Source organism: Anser brachyrhynchus (genome assembly GCF_964034855.1).
Source record: "Anser brachyrhynchus genome assembly, chromosome: 20".
Classification (NCBI taxonomy): Eukaryota; Metazoa; Chordata; class Aves; order Anseriformes; family Anatidae; genus Anser; species Anser brachyrhynchus.
This window is the reverse complement of record NC_137713.1, coordinates 1,594,242-1,616,338: the sequence shown is the minus strand read 5'-3', so window position 1 is coordinate 1,616,338 and position 22,097 is coordinate 1,594,242. Positions and strand designations below refer to the sequence as shown.

Below are 22,097 nucleotides of genomic sequence, written 5' to 3'. Positions count from 1 at the left end.
ACAGCATGCTGTGTGCAGGAACGCTGCTGCTGTAAACACAACAACAGGACGGCAGGGCGATTTTATTGGCCTGACTGACCAGGACGGTTAGAGTTAAAACGGCTCAGTTGTTTATTTACACGTGTATGCAGCAAGCGGTACATTAGAGAGTGTAAATGAGTAACTCACAAAAATCACAGAAGAGTATTTGAGCAGGACCGTCTACCCTAAATTACTGCTTTGTGTAAGCATTCTGTGAAAAGTTCCTGGTTTGCCTAAATCTTTTTGTTTAGGGCAGTCGGAAACGAATACTAAATTTCTGCTTACAGACCATAAAGTGTTCCACACGTGATGAAAAACATGCCACGGTGCTGAGACTTTGCCCTTTTAATGTCTTTAATCTGAAGATCGTATGCTAAGAATGCCGTTAACTGACGGTCATCCTTAGCTGTTACGGTTGGGCAATTCAGGCATTTATGGTGCCCGATCCTGAGATGTTAAGCGATTTATCGAAGGTCACCAAGACAGTGTCAGACGTGGTGCCTATAAACATTTTAAGCTTTTGGGACAAAAGGGGTATCTTTCTCTGTGTGCAGTACATAGCTGAGCTCTTATGGCAGTCAAAGTCCACCGAATTTACTATAGGGAAACCAAAAATATGCTCTATTGAGTAATAATGTTATAATGATAAGTCAAATAGAGCAAACACTGCTAAAAGAAGGAATAACTGCTTCCGTGTCTGACAAGTCACGTTCTTACAGGAACAGTCCGTGTCTCTGACTTTTTCATGAGTGGGAAACAGCTCTCTAGGCTGCTAGTTCAACTTTCATGATGATTTAAAAAGCAAACAAATGTTCCTGGCAAGAAAAATTGGCACCATACGAAATAAAAGGAGTACTGAAAATGAGAAAGGAACAGGTAAGTTATGTCAGCACCCTCAAGGCCAATTTATTCTTGCCTTCTTTACCTGTGCCTTTGTTGTAAATTACAGGTCTACCCATTAACATCTCAAACAGAACTGGAAAAGTAAGGCCAACAGAAGCGTACTCGCTAAATTGCTTTGCAGGGTATTTGATCCAATCCTCAGAGTACTGGAGCAGGTTCCTTGCTCTCGGGTGAGCCTGGTTTCATCTGTCCGAGCCTACACACTTCTGTTCTGTGTGCAGCGCTGGGTGCGCTGTTCCAAGCACTGCAGTGTCCTGCTCACACAGCCACGAGGGACCCCTCGGCTCTGAGCTGGAGAGCGGCCGTGGGCGAGGCTGCGTCGCCTCTGCGAGCCGTGCCTGCCTCTGCGCGGGACTGGCTTGGAGCAGCGCGGCTGTCTTTGCGCTGCAGTTGATGAAGGGTACGCCCCTCAGAAGGTAATTTTTCCTTCTTTCAGGAACTATGTGAGACAGAAGTTAAAAACAAGGATGGGCCTGGCTGGAGGGCCACCAGAGGAGAATCAGACCTGGAGAACAAGATGCAGTGCAGCTTTCCGAAGGACAGAATATGCAGAACTGGTGACAGCCTCTTCTCTTTCCACGAGCAGCTCTTCACGTAAGTAATCCATAGAACAGCAGGATTTAGCAGCACCGACAAGGCCTTTGTGTTTGATCCCTGTTTCACAGAGACCTAGATGCCAAGTGTTTTGGGCAAATACAAAAGTTCCTCCCCTTGTTTTGCTGTCCTGCCCCTACCACCTCAGTGGCCTCACGTCTGTTTGCACTGTGGGGCCTTTATGCCTTTGTATGTTTTGCATTGGTCTGAACCAACCTCTTTGGCTCACAGCCACTTTGTGCCCTGTGTCTGGCCCGTGTTCAGTCATGCCTGTGTGTAGACGGGTGGGTGGGTCTTGCAGACTGCGCAGAACTCTTCACTGCACCCTCTTTGCATGTGCTGTCACTGTGAGGAGCTGAAGGCCTCCCCTTTCACTTGCCTGGCACTGCACGAAATGCGCCGCAGGCCTCTTTCTGAGAATGGCTTGCAGTGAGCTCTAGGAGAGGTAGGGAGCAGTTAGTAAACGGAATGAGACTCACCAAGAAGGGGAGGGAACCTTGGCTGATAGTGCAGGTAGGGAGGGCACAGCCAGCAAGTGAAGGCACTTGAGAGAAAGCACATTAAGGCAAAGGGAATGGAGCCCAGGACAGGTAAGGCAGAGGCCATCACTGCCCCACTGACGTGGCATCTTGTATCTGTATCTTGAACGTAAGTAGCCTCAGGAGGCTGAGGCAATAAGCTGGAGCTTGGAAAACTCAGTCCCAGTCAGGCCTGTCTCTGATCCGCCTGTTCAGGACCCAGCCACGTCATTTACCTGTGGCTTCAAAGGCCGTGGTCGGCACGACCAATTCGTGTTTGGCTCAAGAAAGCCGTTCTACGGAGCACCCAGATCTCTGTGCAGAGCTTGTTCTCTCAGTATGCTAACCAGGGGTAGCAGCAGAGGGGGAGACTGAATTTTTCTGAAGGACAGTGTGCTATGAGAAAAAAAATACAATTTAATGGATCAGTGGGAGTTGCTTGAACATAGAGTTACTTGTCAGTATTTATAGTTTTATCATTTGACTAAGCCTAAAGATGTAGTTGCCAGACTTTTTTTTTCCATTACTGCTTTGAACAGCAAGCTTGTACTTGTTTTAACAAGTCACATCACAGGAGACATTATTCTACGCTCGCCACCCACACAACCCTGGGATTTACTTTCATTTGAGAACTCGTTAAGCGTACCAGCAGCCACCCAAAGCAACGAATTCACAGATTCACAGATTCACAGATTTCTCTAGGTTGGAAGAGACCTCAAGATCATCGAGTCCAACCTCCGACCTAACACTAAGTACTCCACTAAACCATATCCCTAAGTTCTACATCTAAACGTCTTTTAAAGACCTCCAGGGATGGTGACTCCACCACCTCCCTGGGCAGCCCGTTCCAATGCTTAATAACCCGTTCGGTAAAGAAGTACTTCCTAACATCCAACCTAAAACTCCCCTGTCGCAACTTTAGCCCATTCCCCCTCGTCCTGTCACTAGGCACGTGGGAGAATAGACCAACCCCCACCTCTCTACAGCCTCCTTTCAGGTAACTGTAGAGAGCGATGAGGTCGCCCCTGAGCCTCCTCTTCTCCAGGCTGAACAACCCCAGCTCCCTCAGCCGCTCCTCATAAGACTTGTTCTCCAGACCCCTCATCCATTCCTCATCCAGACCCCTCATACATTCCAACACCTTGGAATGTTCCAAGACACACAGGATTCACACATACAAATCATGAGTTTTACTGGTGGGAAGAGAACACGGTTGCTTTGAAAGGGAATGGTCAGTAGCACTCTCCGTAACAAGACTGGCTTTAATTTTTAGTTCTGTGACACCGTGTGCCTGGGCACGTTAAATCTATTTAGGTTCACGTGTTTTCTGCCCATCTTTCCAATCCAGATGGGCCTAAGTGGAGGAAAGAAAAATTAAAAGCATTTGACAATCGTGCAAGTGACCGACTTGCAGTAGAATTCAACCCTATGGTAGGATGTAAAGGACCAGATTTCACCCATATCTCACGCACGTGGGCATTTTTCTGAAGTAGCTTTTAACCCACAACAGTATTTGGTCATGGTAACAGACAGCTCCAAGCCATTCTGGGGTCAGCCAACTGCAGCAAAGAACGACATCCTCTCTCCCCAGCCCTCACAGCAGCTTCCTATGACAGACAGGATAGCGACTTCCCTTTTCATCTGATGCCTTTTCTTAAACCAGCTGCTCGCAGTTGTGAAGCAGCCTGAGATGAGGCTAATCCTGGCAGTTACCGTTCAGAGGTACCCGGCTCAGCGTAACATTTCTGCCTGTCTGTGTTACCCGGTTGTTTTCGCATGGCCAATCGCCACGCCAAGGTGAGACAAAGGCACAGCTTGTGCTTTCTCACTGTCTGCACTAATGTCGGGGCTCATTTAGAGAGCAGGAAAAGTCTACTTTAGTGTGTGTGTGAAGAGAGGGTTCTTGACACTGTTTGGTTAGGCAGCAAATAAGAATCCGAGAGCTCCTCTAAGACAGAAGTTCAGAGACTGCTGCTCCTCTATTCATGCAGACCCTACTGGCCCCAGGAACACGGCAGCGAGGCAGCTGAGCCATACAGGCCTGCACGGCTGGCTGTATTTTCAGCTGAGCAGGCTTAATAATATATTTATTATGCAGGAACAATAAGATGTCTTAGAAGTCAATGCAGTCACACTTTGTGTTTTTACATCCTTTTATGATTCAGAAAGCCAGAATGTAAGTACTTACACATTTTTAATAGGAAAGTAATATATTCTCCTAAAAGGAAAAATAGATTTGTCATAAAAGATGTCTGACAGTTGAAACTTCAGGCTTCTAAGCTAGAAAAAGCCCAAATAGACAAATTATACTGAAATGTTCTTTAAAGACCAAGCAGCTGTTTTATTAAAATATTAAATTTACATTTAAAAAAGAAATATTCTGATTATTTCAGTTATGATCATATTATTGAAGTGACATGAAATTCATGACAACGGGCTTTATTCTGTCCAAATTCTGTCCTCAGTTATCTACTGGCAATCAATATTGCTGTTATTTAGGACCATGCAGGATCACACACACAGAAGCACATTTGTCTGGAAAGAGAAATCCAAGACAATGGATTTCAGCTTGATTCTAGTTTTCCCCAGCGTGTGGCTTTTCAACTCTCATTTCAAATCCATCCAACTATCCTGTTCCAAGAAACAGGAAAAGGAGTTCAGAATATACCAACCTCATCCCATACCACAAGTGAATGACCTTCGAACAACTTGAAGCAGGTTGAATTTACATTTTACTTCAAAAAAAGGGAACGTACATACATGAGGGGGAAGTGGGGTGAACAACAATTATCTGAAACCAGGTTTCTACCATTTTTGCCTACAGTTACCAACTGTGTTTGAATCAGCATGGCTGTTGCCTGCTGATGCACAATTTCTTGCGCTATGAACAGGATTGTGAATCGAGGAAACATTTTCAAAGTTGAGGCCCAAATGGAAATAGTAAGATATCATACACAGTGTAGGTTTATAGTACACAGCATGGGTTTTTAAATGATGTAATGCAACAGCAGGAAGGAGAAGTAGTAGTTAACAGTTACTAACACTAGAATAATCAAATTTGTATGTTATACATGTACAGCAACTAACTGCTTTACAAAAAAAGCAAAATAATACAATATATTGTCACATGTATTTACAGTGTAGTAAATATACTTTTCTGTCAAATTTTACACAAAAAACTATTTACAGGTGAATATACTGCATTAAAAAAAATTGTGGGACCAACACTAAAAGTGACTTTTTGTGGTAAGTTTGTTGCATAACAGTAAGACGTGCTTCATTACATTTGGAAAAATTAACCTTAGAACAAAACAAAAAGCCCTAAAACCTACAACCCAGTTAGGAATAGAGCACTGGAATGCTCCCAGGTGCTCAGTCCACAATACTTATTTGAAATGTTTCCTGTTCTTGGAAACCTCATGCACATTAAAGCAGAAACATCGGCATAATTAACAGGTAGGTTATGCACTATTCAAATACTACTGAATTATTTTTAAGTCAGGGAAAATACAAACACAAAATGTTAATCATCTTTACAGTACTGTACTGTAGTTAGTGCGTAATGGATAGCATGTTCTAAAACAGGGGTGTCAAACATACAGTCCCCATTATGTAGTTATATGGTCCACATGTTAAAATCAGATTTTTCTGAAATTAAGTTTTCGTTTTAAAGTACACAGACCCCATGGCTGCAGAGGTAATCTTCAAACCGTGACTAAGGTAACCCGTGCAGTGGTGAGTGCCCTGTAGTCTGCAGGCTGCCTGAAACAGTGACTGGAAGGTCTGAACTCAGTCTCCCCCTTCTTAGGTCAGGTTTCAAGCCTGAAGCATCAGCAGCAGTAACTAACTGCTGATCACTAAGGTAAATGGAGTGACAGGATGGGGAGCGAACTGAAGCAGGCTGGATTGGGAATGGAGAGTGGTGCTCACGGGAAGGAAACAGAGCAAGGTGCGGAACATTCGGAACGGGAAGAGGGAACACATAAAGAAGGCTATGAAAAAGAAACCAAAAAGGCAAGGTTAACAGCAATGGCTACTACAGGAAGCAGGCTTTCTAAGTGATGAATGATAAGGCACTGAACAACCAGTTACTAACAAAAGTTTAATTATTAATGAAAGGCCATGTTTTCCCCCTTGACTTAAGCACAAACTTCCTAAATACTGGTACTGGGAGATCACTTTGCTGTGTATCAGGGCGCACGCGGCCCTGAATTAAATCTTGGCCATAGACTGTGGCCACCTAGAGCGGCCATCACTGCATTCAGCTCTGGGCCCCCCAAAATAAGACAGACATGGACCTCTTGGAGCGAGTCCAAACGAGGGACACGAAGATGATCAGAGGGTTGGAGCGCCTCTCCTATGAAGACAGGCTGAGAGAGCTGAGGGTATTCAGCCTGGAGAAGGCTTTGGGAGACCTTACAGCAGCCTTCCAGTACTTCAGGGGGGCCTACAGGAAAAATGGGGAGGGACTCTTTGTCAGGGAGTGTAGTGGTAGGACAAGGGGGAATGGTTTTAATCTAAAAGAGGGGAGGTTTAGATTAGATATAAGGAAGAAATTCTTCACTCTGAGGGTGGTGAGGCACTGAACAGGTTGCCCAGAGAAGCTGTGGACGCCCCAGCTCTGGAAGTGCTCAAGGGCAGGCAGGATGGGGCTTTGAGCAACCTGAGTTAGTGGGAGGTGTCCCTGCCCATGGCAGGGGGTTGGAACTGGATGTGCTTTAAAGGTCCCTTCCAACCCAAACCACTCTGTGATTCCATGACTATAGTTACACCAAAATTCATCTCTCTTTACCTAACACGTTTGACACCCCTGCTCTAAAAAGTTCAGGTCCTCTTACTGAACTGTGCTGTGAAAAAATTAAATGACTCCCCCACCTTCCAGGATATAGAACAAATTAATTTGTATTGACTTGCTTTATAAAGTTGTTTTTTTTTTTTTTTTTTTTTTCCCAGCCAGGACTGAGAGCTTGCACTAGTTCTAGTTCTCACACAAAAGGTAATTTTAACCATTGTCCATTTTGATTTTGCATTACTTTTATTTCTAAGACTGCATTAATTCTAATTTAATGACATCTTTTTTATATAAGCAATGCAAAATACTAGAAGACTTGCAATGCACTCAGTCCGAATGAAACTGATTTGGTAGTTCAGCTGGAATTATTTCTTTTTAAAGAAAATTTGCTCATAGGAGAAAACTGAAAATTACCTTTTCCTACCAGCAAATTACAAGATATTCTTTTTTCCTCCCACCTATGGCAAGAACAAGTCTTCGGGCTTCTACAACTCATTGTCTTCATTAAAATGGAAAGGGCTGGAATTAGCCTGGTTCAGTATAACCAAGAGCAAACTGACAGTGACACCGAAGGCGGCTGTTAGCAATTTGATGTATGAGATGAGAAAGGTTTTTGTATCAGTGACTCCCCAAATTACAAATGCATAGCAGCTTAAAAACATGGCACGAGTCACTGCTCTATTCCTAAATTCACTTCTAGCCTCATAATCCCTTTCATAGATCTGTATCAGTTCAGTAATCACGTTTCTACTGCAGCTTCTACACAGTCGAGAAAAAAAGATTTGGTTAATTGCACAAGTCTTAATATTTTCCAATGTATCTATTTCAAGATTGCTAATTCTACTTTTTCCTCTTGTTTTGGCAAACTATTTGCATATTAAGTTTGTGTTCATAGTTCTTCCAGGACTGTAAACAAATTAAAAAAATTAAGTTGTTATTTTATGAATCAATACAATAAAGGCATTTTTATTTACATAAATGTTACATTGTTACTGTGTGGATACATGTGAATTACGTGCTATATCAATAAAATCTGAACACTTAATTGTACCATTCTCTAACAATTTAGCTGTGGAGTTTGATTTACTGAAAGCCACTAATAAAATTGCACTAGAGGATTTCCTTTTTTTTATATACTGTTTTTTTTTTCTCCTTTAAAGCCACTTATAAATTGTTAATTTCTAACATACAACAGGGATCTCAAACTAGGAAGTATAGCTGTTGTTTAGCAGTAGATATACGTAGCCCTAAGATGAGCACCTGGATGACAGGCCTTTTTGTCAGAATTTCTGTTCTCCGCTGAGATCCAACACTCCGCACGTTTTCAGCCCGTGCAGGTAGCATCTGTAGCACCCAGTGCCACATCTTTACATGTCACTCAACATAGCAGCATATTATCACAGTCATCCATTGCTAATACACTACTGTGCCTGACAAGTGATACTGTGGCTTTCACAGTGATAGCAATTTCAGTTTTGTATAACCCCCAAGTACGAACCCTTGCAAACTGAACCCCCTCGAAAGCTCTGCAAGACAGGTTTGACTGCAAACGTCTGTACTGATAGCAGAAATTGCACTGCAAACATTCAAACGTAACCTGGATTTGACAAAATGTCAGTTATTTTTTAAGTTCATGTACCTTAAGCAAACATTACTGTTTTTATGTCACTGCTTGGGCAGCACAAAAGCAGCTTTGCCAAAAAACCTCCCAGAGCTGGAAGTTAATCCATAAAATTTTCTCCCCTCCATACCCCAATGGTTTTTCTGCCAGGAATTTCTCGAAGGTGCATATTGGTGGGAAGGGCGAAACTAAAGTACAGGCTAAATGGAAGAAAGAAGCAATAAATTTTCAACATTGCTACAATGACACCATAATAGTCAGTTTGTGATGATTTTCTTTCCACTATCCAACCTTCTTTAGTGCAGTTAAAGTACAGCAAAAAAAATTGCTTTGGAAAAAAGCCAGTTTGTCCAGTCTGGTCCATATACAGTCCAAGTATGTGAAGCTATGGTCTGGGGAATGAAGAGACTCATGCGGCCTCCTTGTCCTCTTTAAATTTATTGCTAATTACTAGAAATTTAATCTAATCAACCACTTCTGGTTAAGCTCATTGTACTGCGGCTACTGTAAGTTTCTTTTAAGCATGGTAAAAAAAAGTCCACAGCTAAAAATCCTACAGGTTTGAATTAAAACCAGAATTATAGTAACTTCCCCGGCTCATAAAGCCACTACCTTGACAAGTGTGCAAACAGGATTAAGTATTAACACTTTCCTTCAGAGAAGAAACAAACAAGGCATATCACAGAAGCAAGGTAGAACCGTCTATGGAAAATGGCTTTCATATTTGGACAAGATACTGTACTGCAGCGTTAAAGAACTCCACGCTTTCTTCGGCTACAAAGTCCGTCAGGATCTATAAGCGGTTCTGAAACACTGGCTTAAATCAAAAACAGAAGAAAAAAAAAGGCATTAAAATTCAGGCAATGTTTCAGGAGTTGATCATCTGGCAACATGGCTGACAGGATGGGAACTTTAAAAATTAAGTGCAGCATCACAACTGGTGGGGGGCCCTTTGCAAGAGGCCCACGTACGTCAGTCAGTTTCAAAAAAAAACCAAACCCAAATTTCACACAATCTTTTTAATGCTGTGACGTTTCAAGCTGCCAGCGCTTCGCTGCTTTTGCACCTGGCTGGCGGAGCCGTGGCGCATCCTCCCGCTGTTGGCGTGGCCGGCGGTGGGCGAGAGCTCCACGTTCTCCTTGTCGATCCCTGGGGAAACACACAGATCGAGGTTAGCCTCGCTTTGCCCACCCTGCGGCTTAATGCTCTAAGGACAGATGCTTCTGCAAATAAACAGGTTAGCATGTAGGCACCTATGTGGTACAAAAAACTGTGACGCCTCTGACGCCAAAATAAAGGCATCGCAGGGTGCACGGAGCCCGCGCCTGCCAGGCAGCGCCCTCCGGACCGCGCAACGGCCAGGTACCGGCGACACGGTGACAGTCGGTGACGCTGTGCTCGAAACACGGCCCAGTTCTGCCATGCGTACAGGTGGCGGTGCGGAAACAGCCCTTCGTAACGCAAGCGACCAGCGGTGCTGCCCTAGCTGGGAAAGCACTTCAGACATCTGAGGAACAATTTATTAAAAAAACAAAAACAAAAAACAAAAAACTTGTAACTGTTATAGCAAGACATAACACAGCCTTACTGGTGATGACGACTCGTAAATGAGAGATCTGATACAGCTGATTTACTGCAGTTCTGTAATATGAAAAATCATTTTTTCAGGATCAAACGTATGACTTTCTGCTCAGGGAAAGCACAGCCTCTGACCTGACCAAACACCTCCATGTGCTAACCTGTGGTGCCCATCCACACACGTCCACGCAGGGCAAATTTCAACAAGACTCCTTCAAATAATCTTTTTTTTTTTTAAGCTGCAGACTGGATTTGTCTGCAGAATCCAAGAATAAAAGACAAAATACTCCCACAGACACAGGCTGATTTGTTTCAATATGTCACAACACTATGAAAATATACAGGGGTTATGATACAGGGGTTATGAACTGGTCACTGAATCCATCGAGTCATCTCTAGCCAAATAGCAATTTTATTTAATATGGGAAATAGCATATGTATGTGTAAAGAAAAAGGAGATGATCCATATGATTTAGATGGATGCACATCAGAGATGCGCTGAATTGCCTGGGTCTGGGAAATTGCTAAATTTTCTTCTCAGAACCTACTTTTTAAAAAGATACTTTAGGTAGGCATTATTCATCTACTTAAGCCGAATGTGCATTAAGGATCTGAAGATGAATTTTTTTCTTTGTCACTCAAAACAAGAAAATCCTTGACAAAGCGTGCTGTCATCAGCAGCAGGCCTTTCCGTTCTCCAACAGTCTCAGTCGAGTAGTACCATTAAAATCAAGTTCTAACAGAATCATATTTGCAAGGTTTCCAGCTGTTTCAAATTGCATTGTAACAACACCTGACACGTAGAACAACCTGGGGAGAAAGGGATGCATTTCAGATGGACGTTAAAATACCTTCAGAACCTCCTGATCTGAAGACCACTACAGAACCCCACGTTTTCTCATTCGCAGTTTGTTCCGGGCACCCGTCACCTACGTGTAATAGCAATCGAAACACAAATATTTTGGAAATAGGTGCTAAGCACATGCAAAGTAGCCTGTCCTAACTTCTCATCTACTGTGTGCCACAGCACAACCTGGGCAGCAAAACCAGTGTGCAAATCCAGAGTGAACCGAACGGAGATGAGCGACATCTGCATTTCAATACTGCTGTTCGGTTTATCTATACACATATATTGCAACTATAAATATATATTGATGTTCATAGTGACAACAAAATCACTGCAAATACGCTTGGAAGCTTGCTCGTAACCAACAGGCCAGTGGGATCCCGGTCAGAGCGCTCCGTTTCGGCAGCTGACAACCCCCCGCAGCCGACGGCAGCGTCAGCACCTCCCTGCGGACACAGCTTCTCGTTCGCAGAAGGGACGTGCTCCAAAATGCTTGTTGGTAGAATGTACATGGGTACTTGAAATAAAATTCTCCATACATAACCCCAAAAAGAAACCCTCCTAAATTAAGCGTAAGGAAACACTAGGACCAGAGCTTGGAGACCATTTATGTCATCTCTTTTTGAGACTGCTCTGGTAAACAAGGCTTTCCAGCTAGCCAAGAAAGTCTCGTTTGACAAACTGATTTAAAAACATCACCAGAGATCTGTACTGAACGCTTCATAAAGTTACACCGAGTTTGGACAAATGAAACAAGTTCTCTGTCTTTAGGCACCTACAGAGGGAAGGCAGACTCTGTAAAGTGCACGGAAAGTCTGCCTGAGAGAGACGGGCACTTCGGCATGTGCCTGACTTGGACGCGCAGCACTGCTGCCAGGCTCTTACCAGCGCAGACTCTTGCCTTAACAAGATATCAGCAGTCACGAGGCTGGAATACGGTTTTTAGTATCTGCCAGCTGAGATACGATTACAATTAAAATCATTCACAACACCAATTCAATGTAGTTCTCAAAAGCCCAAGTTTTGCTGGGATATCAGGCTGGTTACTTAGGCCTGGGAACAATCCTCTGGCTCAAGGCCTGCAGATGACCAGCTGTAGGTACGGACAGAACGTCCAGCCAGCAGATGAAGGGTTCTGCTCCATCCTCACGGCATCCGTATCACTACACGTACTCACTGAAAACCCCAAATGCAAGTCTTGCAGGCCACACAGCCCTTTTCAGCTACAGTTTTGAGAACAACAAGCAAATTAAATTTAACTCAAGTCTGCAGTGGCAGAGGCTACTTCTTGCTACCAGAAAAGATTTGTGTGTATACAAGGACATCAAAATCCCCCCAGCACTGAGCCTTAGCTCAGGAATAGAAAGACAATTGTAAGTATATGAAGTACAAATCAAGGTTTTAAGGACTGCCTCACTGCCTGGCAGGTATGGACAGGAGGGGTAAGTAGGCTTATTTTGGATACATCAGGAATAGAACTGATGCAGGTACTCACTTGAAGAGTTGAGTGTAGACACCAATTATTATAATGATTTAAGCCCTGGCAAATCAAGAGGGGAAGAAAAAGAACCAAGAATTAACTTTAAACAAGAACAACTACAGAAGCAGCTTTCTAAGAAGGATATTAACAGGAAACACATAGAGAACAGGTAGGTCTGGAAATCTTAACGGTAACTGCTTCTGCAGAAGCGCAGCTTCCCCAGACAGGGGTAGGAGGAGGCTTACAGAGTACAAGATGAGGATGAAACCACAGATGATTTATACCCAAGTGCGTATACCTTTCCTAGAAGCCTCAGACGTTCTCTGCAGGACAAGGTAACTCTTACTATGCTGTGCTAAAATGGAACACATGGAACAACCTTCCAGAACACATGGAACAACCTTCCAGAACACATGGAACAACCTTCCAGAACAAACCCCATCAGTGTAAGCTTCATGCTGACATATGACAACACATGAAAGCCTTGGGTTATGAGCCATTACTCTAACATCTTTGGACAGTCTGTCATTTGAAGATATAAATCTGAGACTTGGGCTTAGTGCAGACACACTTCCCATCAATTATTACTTTTACGATAATTCTACTTCAAGTCAATCATTCGTGTAGCAATATCTTCGTGTAGCTGTCACATTACTTCTGCAACAAAATGATTGTCTGAGGCATGTTTAACAACACCCAACACTTGCAGTACATGTGCAGCACTGGGATGAATAGCAGGAATGGTATTTTAATGGGAGGGGCTCAAAGTACAACCAGCAGCAAAAATTAGGATGTCTGACAGCAAATAAAAAGGTTACAGCAAAATCCTATTACTACAAATCATATCTTCCACAGTTTTTTGTCTCATTCCTGTAAGAGATTGATTCTCGTCGGCATGAGCAAGAAGAGCAAATATACTCCACTATTCCACAGTTACAGGGAAAATCAAAACTCCAGCCAGAAGCTGCCTGCGGGCTGTCATCCTTCCACTCCCTGTGTGGGTGTAAGCTTACGAAAGTCACAATCTATGATGAGAATAGGAAGCAACCCACGGGTGTAAGTAAAAAAAGTCTTCTGCAGCTCTTTTCTTTTTATATATATATTTCTCCATATAGAAGCAGAAATCAAATGGTGTTGATGAGTATCCATTTTAGTGAGCCTTTGTCAATTTAGTCCAAAGAACTTACGCCTGCTTTCTGGTGGCGTGCAACTGAAGGTTCAGGGGAAGTCAGCCTTAACATTAGAGCTAATATGAGGCAGTTCTACATTTTACCTTAATATCTGCAGCAGAATAATTTCACATACCAAGATTCCACTTCTTTATTACCAAATTTATATTATTCTTAAAGACATGAATGACCTTCTTTGTCTGCTATATCATCAAATATTATTAGCATCACACAAGAAATTCAGCAGCTTAGCTCTTATACTGAAGCCATTCCCGTGTTCAGAAGGATTAGTAAACTACTTCTCATGCCACAAGCCCAACCCTAAAGCAGATCAAGCAGTATCTCGTGCAAATATGATGGAAGTAGAGTGTACCTTGATGAGGAAGCTGCATGAAAACTGCAGATTTAGAGCAAGGCAGAGAAGCTTCACAGACACAGAATGAAAGAAAAAACATAAGTGAATAATGTCCATGACACGGGGAGAAGGGGAGGGGGTGGAGATGCTGACAGACAAAACATTTATAAACAATCTTGCCTACTTGTTTCCAGATGCAATAAATATTATTTTTCATGTTATCTGCAATTTAATGTATTTCTTAGCATAACAAAAAAAATACTTGGATGTAACGGTTTGGTTTTTTTTTTTTTAAACTTGGTGTGACAAAGTAACTCAGCACTGCTAAAGAGTTGATTTTCTTGTTCAGTCGTTCTCAAGTCAGAGTGAGCGGATGGCAGGTCTGCATTCCGTATTAGTCCCATAGTTGCTGTGCTGTTTTAAGAAATCCTGCAGCCCACATTTACTTCATATTCTATAATTCTTTTACCAAAGATTTTTATCTTGGTAGATATGCTTACTCCCTCATTCTTGTCTCTACAGTGAGGAGAGAATGAATAAACACCGCCATCAGTGTACAAGAACACAAAATTCTTGTACGCAGCAATGGAGCTGTATAAAGCGCCAAAAGACCAATTACATTTTTAATAAAATTAAGTAGCTTAAAAAGCAAAGCATGCAAAGTTGCCCTGGTTAACATAACAGTTTAAACTACTGAAACTGTATATTGACTAAGGTGGAGCGGTATAATAAATGTGGGATGGAGGAGCAAGATGAAATGCCCCATGTTGTGACCCAGTCCACAGTTTCAGAAAGCTGGAGATCCCCTGATCAAATACCAAGGCTTTGCACTGAAATTGCTAGAATGAAGCAAGAATGATCAAGCAAATAAGACAGACACTAAAAACCAGTGAGAGATGATGGGAAAATTAAACAGTCAACACAAGACTTTCATAAAATAGTCAATCACTTAAGGCGATTTCTCACTAGCTTGAAACACCTTTAAAGGCCGACTCCTTATGAAGATGCCTCCGGTGTGGTTACATAAAAATGGAACCATTAGAAAGTTTTTGCCTATATGCAATTTACAGCGTATCTGTGTTCTTACTACAAGACTACAGAAAAAGAATACAAAGCAATACTTTATTCTACTTAAACACTCCGAAATTTAAGTTTTAATAAATTTAAATGTATGACCTCCTGTATCTGCCAAAAATCTTGTTAAAATATTGCTTAAAAAAAATACCCAGAGTCAAGAGATACAAACCTGCAAATCCACTTTCTAACTTTTTGAAGGAATTCAAGACTATTCAAATAAGTAGTCTTCATAGACTGTACTTTATTACAATTTATAACTGTTGGAGTTGCCACTGATGTTACATTTACATGGGAAGAGGCTGTCCATAATGTACTTATTTTCACACTGATGGCCAGCTGTATTTTTCCTCCTTTAGTTTTATCCTTCTTCCTGGTCTAACTTCACAGATAATTTTTAGCTGTATGCCAAATAAGAATGTTCTATCAAACCACCTTCCTTTTCCATAATCTGGTTGTTAACTAACCCTAACAGAGTGCAGCTACGGATAATACAGAAATATTTCTCTATACAGGACGAACTACATGATAACACAACACAGCGGCTGCATTATGCCTTTATAATAAATAAATGACACTGTAAAATAGTAATCTGTAAAGCTTCTCCAACCTCAACTTTTACCTGTTCTTATTGCTCAAATCAAATGGGATGCCAGGATGCAACCAATAAGTCCCTTTCATGCCAATGTTCTTTTCTTACTTGTTCTCAGGCAGGAATGCAAAACAAGGAAACAATACTATGGCCACAATGACACAAAGGTCTCCTCTAAGCTAAAAAAGTGCCGTTACTTAAGTAGCAGAAAAAGAAGTAACAGCTGTGGAAAATACCCTTCACGTTTTTTCTCCTCATTTCAGACAAATTTATTTAATATAATAAATCATCCTGAGTTGGAGGGACTGGAAAGCAAACTGTTTTCAGTATATTTACACTGATAGGCATCTTAAAATATAATTCTAGAATTCAGCATCAGTATGTCAAGAAGTAATCTTCCCAAACTTAAACAATTTAAATTGAATTCTTAGACCGGAGGAAAAAAAAAAAAAAGAGTTGTAGTTGCCTTTCACTGCATGAAAAAAAAATCACTATTCCTACATTACTGAAACAACACAACACTGTCTCATTTCTGCACATTGCACCACTACATGTCTCCCCTCTGCAAAATTCATAATATTCAACAAAAAACATTCTCGCATCTGAGAGCAAACTGATGATCTTCAAGACCAAATTTCTTGAGTAGAGCTATGTATCACAGAATCCAAGGGATTGGAAGGGACCTCGAAAGATCATCGGGTCCAACCCCCCTGCCAAAGCAGGCTCCTTATGTATACCTAAGCCAGACTTATTTCAGGGCTGACAGAAACAAGTGAAAAACAAGACTCAAAACAAACAAACAGAAAACAACAAAAAGTCCACTTCCATAATTATCAAACCTAAATGCAAGTGGTTTCTAGCCTTTCATCAAGGTTAGAAAAAAAACAGAAATACAGTAGATTGATTTTAGTGTTCAGAATCACAACAGTCATCAGATAGCATAATTTTTATGACAAAGAAGAGTAAAGCACTTCCTCAATGTATCAGCCACTAATCCAAAACCACTTCAGCAGGAATTTTCATGTAGATTTCTTTAACATATATTCTCTTTTCTTCCTGTATTTAATTATCTGTAGCTTATGCCCCATATACTGTACCAAGTACTTTTTACTCTACTTTTTTCATTTTTCAAAAAGTTAAAATACACGCTGTTGTATTTAACCTCTGCATTTCCCTGTAATTCCCCTTTCCCAAAGCCAGAAGGAATTTAGTGTTTCTATCCATTTACAGCCTTTGATGCCTGTACTTTTCTTGAACACTGCCATTTGATCATCTGCACATTTTTGGCAATACAGTAGTCTAAACTGACCCAGTATTCCACGCTCATCTACCTGAACACTTCTTTTCTTCAAGAAGAGTTTGACCTCTGTATGGCGCTGCCTGTAAGGGTATTGGCCAGAAACCACATAGTCCACATAGTCGATTGAAACTGAGTCAGTCCAGACACTCTTGTCCACGGCACAGCTCTGGATTATTTTTCCTAATAGGTGCTAGCTTGTACTGCCTAAACAGATACTGTTCTCCTTGCAAAACACCATGATTATATGTTTATATTTATTAATTTTCTAGAATTCACTGCTGTGTATCTTCCATAATTAGATGCACCTATTTGTTCTGATGCACTTAATGTTATTTTCTTCATGCATAACGACTTGGAAGACAGCTTTTGTGATGGACAAAGTCCAACAACTGAAATATTAGTGTACTATCTTAGTCAACAGTTTAATATTCATTTGACTCAATAATGCAATAATGTTTGATGCATAAAAACACCCCAAAAGACAATGAGACTGAGCACTTGGCTGCATAAACAGTAAATTCAATAAATTCTCCTTACCTATGTAGTATCACAACAGCTACTGACCTGGGGAGTGCTGGGAAGTTGCGAGCGAGGTCATAGAATTGGAAAGGTTAAGGTTAGCAGTAATGCTAAGCTGGCTCTGCACTGCGGGAGGATATGGAGATGTGGGTGTCAGGAGAGATTCTTCACTGGTTTCCTCATCAATTCCAGGCAAATACGTGTCAATCAAGGCATCAAGAAACTTCACTATGAGTTCAGCATAGTCTGGGATTTGTGTTTGCTGTGGGTGATGGGGGAAAAAAAGATTGATTCCTTTCTTTCTACTTTTCTGTCAATATGAGCTTTGCCCCAGAACTCACTCTAAGATTACGCTGGTTTTGCCTGGAAATTTTAAAAAGCATTTGAAGTAAGTATAAGCAAGAACTGATTTGTGATCTTTTCCAGATTAATCTAAATGCACTTATTAAAGATCACTTGTAGGTGTGATTTCAGTACTGCTGGGAACTACAAAGCCAGAAAAGAGAGGCCGTTTCACTCATAAAGTGCCACAGCTACCCAAACCTAACAGATTATTAAAAGTATTACTTATACCCCATAACCTACCATCCAGAACGCTGCCTATCCTGCTTATCTACTCCTTGTTACAATGACTAGAGGGAACAGATAGCAGTACAGATGGTAAATTCTTTAATTTTTCTGCTGTAACATAAGATTTATCCTTATGGAATTAACACTCTTATTGATTTAATTCCTTAAACTGTAAGACAGAGATGATAAACTAAAGAAATAGTTTCTGAATGATGTACATGTAGTGAACTTAGGAGTGCTGGAAAGGTGCATTTACACACCTGACTGCTTTTAGCCAGCTTCAGTAAGTTGACTTTACTGCGTCTATGAAAATATCCACTGCAGGCTAGAAAACTGTTTTAGCCATGAAAGTGAGCCTTATGGCACTAACTGCTCATATCAATTCTGTAATTTATCATTTATCTGCACCCCTCCTGAAGCATCAATGTTCTTTATAATGAGAACAATGGTAAAACACTGATGAACTTACATACAGCATACTATTCTTACCTTAGAAAATGGGCCAGCAAACCTCCATAACCCATTAAATCCAAAACCTACAACAACAAATTGAATGTTACCACAAAAACACAGTTCTTAGTTGACAGAAAACAACTAGAAATTACACATGGAGGATTACTTGGATCTACTTCAGCATGGAAATGAGATATTTTATTTGGAGACTGAAAATACTAAATTTTGTCCAAACTGAATAAGATAAAATGATAGAATTCTAATTTATTAGATACATAAGTTAAAGAGCCTCAAAATCGCAGAACTGTCATGCAGTAAATTCTTGATGATATTTTAAAAGGTAAATTTAACATGTGAATATGTGTCTCATTTCGGAAATTATATCAACACAAATTTTTCTCAATAGTCATCTGTTTCTTATGAGTTTTCCTCGATAGTCTTTGATTAAGGATCATAAAAAATATTTAGGTTTTAAGTGCTCGAGTGTCACATGAAAGTGGAGATTAGGTGTTAAAAAACAAATGTTGCTCTATAAAACTTACCAATCATTAAATTAACCCATAACTTAAAAGGTTAACTTAAAGCTCACCATTCATCACCACCATATAATTTGGTTAGTAGAAACAAATACTGAGTATTATACTTCTAATATCTGATGCACAACTACAAAAACCAGTTTTAATGGTCATGTCAGTAGCTGTTTTTTTAATATGCAAACACTTAACTATTATTTGGATTTATGAAGTTGGAAAGAATCCACACAGCAAAACTGGCTTGCTGTTTCATTAAGGCTGCAATAATTCAGACACTTTTTCATTAGCAAATCTAACTTAAAATACAGCGGTTAAAAAAAAAACACAACCCAAATATTTACTTTGTAGATAAGAAGTTTGGTATTGGGGTGGAGACTCTTCATGGTAGACAACACTCTGAACAATCCCATGAATTGGATTCAACAAATTTGGATCCTGGCACAGTGACAAAAGGGTATTGATCTTGGAATCCAATAAATTATGCCTAAAGAAAAGAACAGTGGCTTATTTTTTTTTTCCACAAAATAAGAATACAGTTTACAACTGACTTTAAAAAACAGCAGTTAAAGTGGGATTTTCAAAAGTTCTGTGATTTTAGAAGTAGAATGCAGCGAGGACGTTAAGAGGAATAACACTTCTGAAAATTTGTAGTAACAGCAGGACCCATCAGAGCATTCTTTTTGCCTAGCACTTTAGATTGCAAATATGTTTATCATTTTCAACCAAAAAAATTATTCCCTGCATTTGCGTACATGTCAAAGGTGAACTTTCAAAGCACTTTTGTAAACTTGCGAGGGTACAGTCTCATTTGAGCTCCCTTGCAGAACTCAAGCTTTGATCACACTGTATTACTGCACTATATCATGCCCATCAAGTTTGACAATCAGTTTAAGCATACACAGAAGAGGACAGAACAACATCGTATGTTAAGCCCACCCCATGATTTAACAGAAAACAAAACAAAACAACCTACAACTTGGGCAGTAATGATACAGGCAATTCAAGCAGCCTCTGTGTTGACCCTTTAAGACATCATGAGCTCAGAGAAATGCCCGTAATGGTAAAGAGGGCTGTCTATGCAGGGCTTCCTAATAGCATTTTTTCTTTTGAGGCAAAATGCCCGTTACTTACAACTGTGATTTCAGTAGCTCACAGAACTTGTTTTATTCTGACCATTACTTTATAAAACCAGAAGAAGGTACCATTCTTTCTAAATCAAGCATCAGTCAGTTTTAAAAGTCTCCTCACTTTACCTTCTGATAGCTGGGTTTCCCTTCCATGTATTGCCTGTAGTGAATACTACTTTTAACCTGTATCTAAAGAAATACATACAACGAGTACATTGAACCACACTTTAAATCAGTTTTTTGGGTTACTTATTAAAAAAAATCTGAGTCTAACTGGTACAAAAATAGTACCAAAGAGACACTACATACAGACTTCTATAGAAAACTATATGACTACATTAAAACATAATTTGACTCCCTACAGTAACAAGTAAGCGATAAAGCCATGCTGTGCCACTAGACCAACGGCAGCAGTGACGCTGAAAGCTTTCAGGAGAACCTGGTGTGCACAGCCCGGCTCCCTAGCAAGAGCGGCACAGCGCTCTCCCACGCTCTGCCAGCCTGCCCAGAACCCGGTGCTGAGAAGTGCTTTGGGACCATCTGTAGCGCTGCTATCCAAGGGTGCCTATTCTAGCAGGAACTTTATATTCATTTAACATAGGGAAAAAAAGACAATTCTCAGATTGCAATGGACATTTGTCTCAACAAGGCAAGGACAGGTTGCAGCTAGTAACCTACAAATGAGAAGTACCTCATACGTGCTTCTCTGGTCCTGAGACTTTTTAAAAGGAAGGCCAAGTCAGAGTTTCAGGTACTTACACAACAGGAAAGACCTTTGGGAAGACAACACTGGCTTCTGCTAAATACTCGTACAGAATCCGCTGGTCAAACTCATCAGTAGTGTACTTCACTAATGTTGCCTATGATAATGTAAAGGATTAAATTAGCATGCTTCTAATAAGAGAATTTGAGTAGTTACAGGCTTTTTTGTTGTTGTTGTAGTTTCAGATTTTAGTACTTCTGGGTTGCAGAAAAAGCAGCATTACAGAACATTAATTTATGTCCTCTTCGGACATGGAATCGAGTGACTTCATGTCTTCGTTGGACACAATAAGAACAGCTGGCAATACCTTCTATTTTGGCAAAAAAAAAAAAGCCAGTTTTTGACAAAACTGTGCAACTGACTGTGCATTATAACAGGAATGCAAACTGTACTGGTGCATCTGACGAAAGCACTCTCATACTGGTAGCTACATTACTAGTTAGTCAAGTTTTAAATTGAATCATGCTGGAATTTCAAAAAATGTTCACTTAACTTTTAAAATATAATATGTGGTAACTTCTTGCTATATAAAATTAGTTTGTAAAACAAATCTACAAGTAAAACAGATCAATTGTTGGACATGTTCTGCAAAACAACAGGGTATTTGCTCTCATGCATTTTTCAAATACATTTATAAAAGTGATTCCTAGAAAGTCTGAAGAAAATCAACAAAAGTACAGATTTACACATTACATACTGATTCTGATCCATGTGAATTTAGAAGCACTGCAAGGAACACATATGCTTCTTTGGAAGATAAAAGAACATCAGAAAATAACACAATAATACACAGAAAGAAGGCTTACAAGAACTGTAAGCAGCAGTGCTTGAATTTTTGGGTCAGTCAGAACTTCTTCATCTAGGAGGACGTTTGACTCAGAAACAGAAACTTTTCGAAGATGTGGGTGTTGCTGTGGTGATATTCTCTGGGTTTCTGCCAGATAAAAAAGAGCAGCTCATCCAAAGAAAAATGTACCCAAATCAAAATAAAATTAGCTCTTGCACAACGAATTCAGTTATATGCAAACTTCAGAGTTCAACAGAATTTTCATAAAGTATACAAGCAACAATTATGCTGTAATACTAGTGGTGCTAGGCTGTCACATGGGATGTATTATCAAATGGGAAACAATAACCCCAATTTCCTATTTAGTGAAATACAGGCCCAGGGGTGGTAAGTAACATATTCAGGGTCAGGCAGCAGACTGACATCAGATAGAACAGAAGAACCCTGGTCTTGCATTGCAATTGGGGATGGGGGCACAGGAAGCAGATGTGGGAGAAGATG

The 22,097-nt window shown here is 40.6% G+C and overlaps 2 protein-coding genes across 5 annotated transcripts in view; one reads left to right on the top strand and one right to left on the bottom strand.

The window, feature by feature from the left end:
* Nucleotides 1-86: 86 nt before the first annotated feature.
* Nucleotides 87-3,855, top strand: LOC308180928 (uncharacterized protein). 3 transcript variants are annotated; one of them, XM_080563363.1, is made up of 5 exons: nt 87-223; nt 741-897; nt 971-1,094; nt 1,361-1,518; nt 3,547-3,855. In XM_080563363.1, exons 2-5 carry the CDS (start codon nt 831-833, stop codon nt 3,723-3,725), a joined length of 528 nt encoding a protein of 175 aa, XP_080419489.1. In that variant the 5' UTR covers nt 87-223; nt 741-830; the 3' UTR covers nt 3,726-3,855. The 3 variants fall into 3 exon arrangements, 2 of the variants coding, with proteins under 2 accessions (XP_080419489.1, XP_080419490.1); XM_080563364.1 differs by lacking the exon at nt 3,547-3,855 and adding an exon at nt 2,576-2,706; XR_013941245.1 differs by lacking the exons at nt 87-223; nt 971-1,094; nt 3,547-3,855 and having other exon boundaries at nt 756-897; nt 1,361-1,496.
* Nucleotides 3,856-7,193: 3,338 nt separating this feature from the next.
* The window catches only part of NF1 (neurofibromin 1), a 97,512-nt gene continuing 82,608 nt past the window's right edge, over nt 7,194-22,097 (bottom strand). For both annotated transcript variants that reach the window (XM_080563356.1, XM_080563357.1), the window contains 6 exons: nt 21,616-21,743; nt 20,806-20,906; nt 19,261-19,403; nt 18,423-18,469; nt 17,409-17,625; nt 7,194-9,598 (listed from right to left, as the gene is read on the bottom strand). In XM_080563356.1, coding sequence (XP_080419482.1) covers nt 9,456-9,598; nt 17,409-17,625; nt 18,423-18,469; nt 19,261-19,403; nt 20,806-20,906; nt 21,616-21,743 — 779 coding nt within the window. In that variant the 3' untranslated portion in view covers nt 7,194-9,455. The remainder of the gene's footprint in view (nt 9,599-17,408; nt 17,626-18,422; nt 18,470-19,260; nt 19,404-20,805; nt 20,907-21,615; nt 21,744-22,097) is intronic.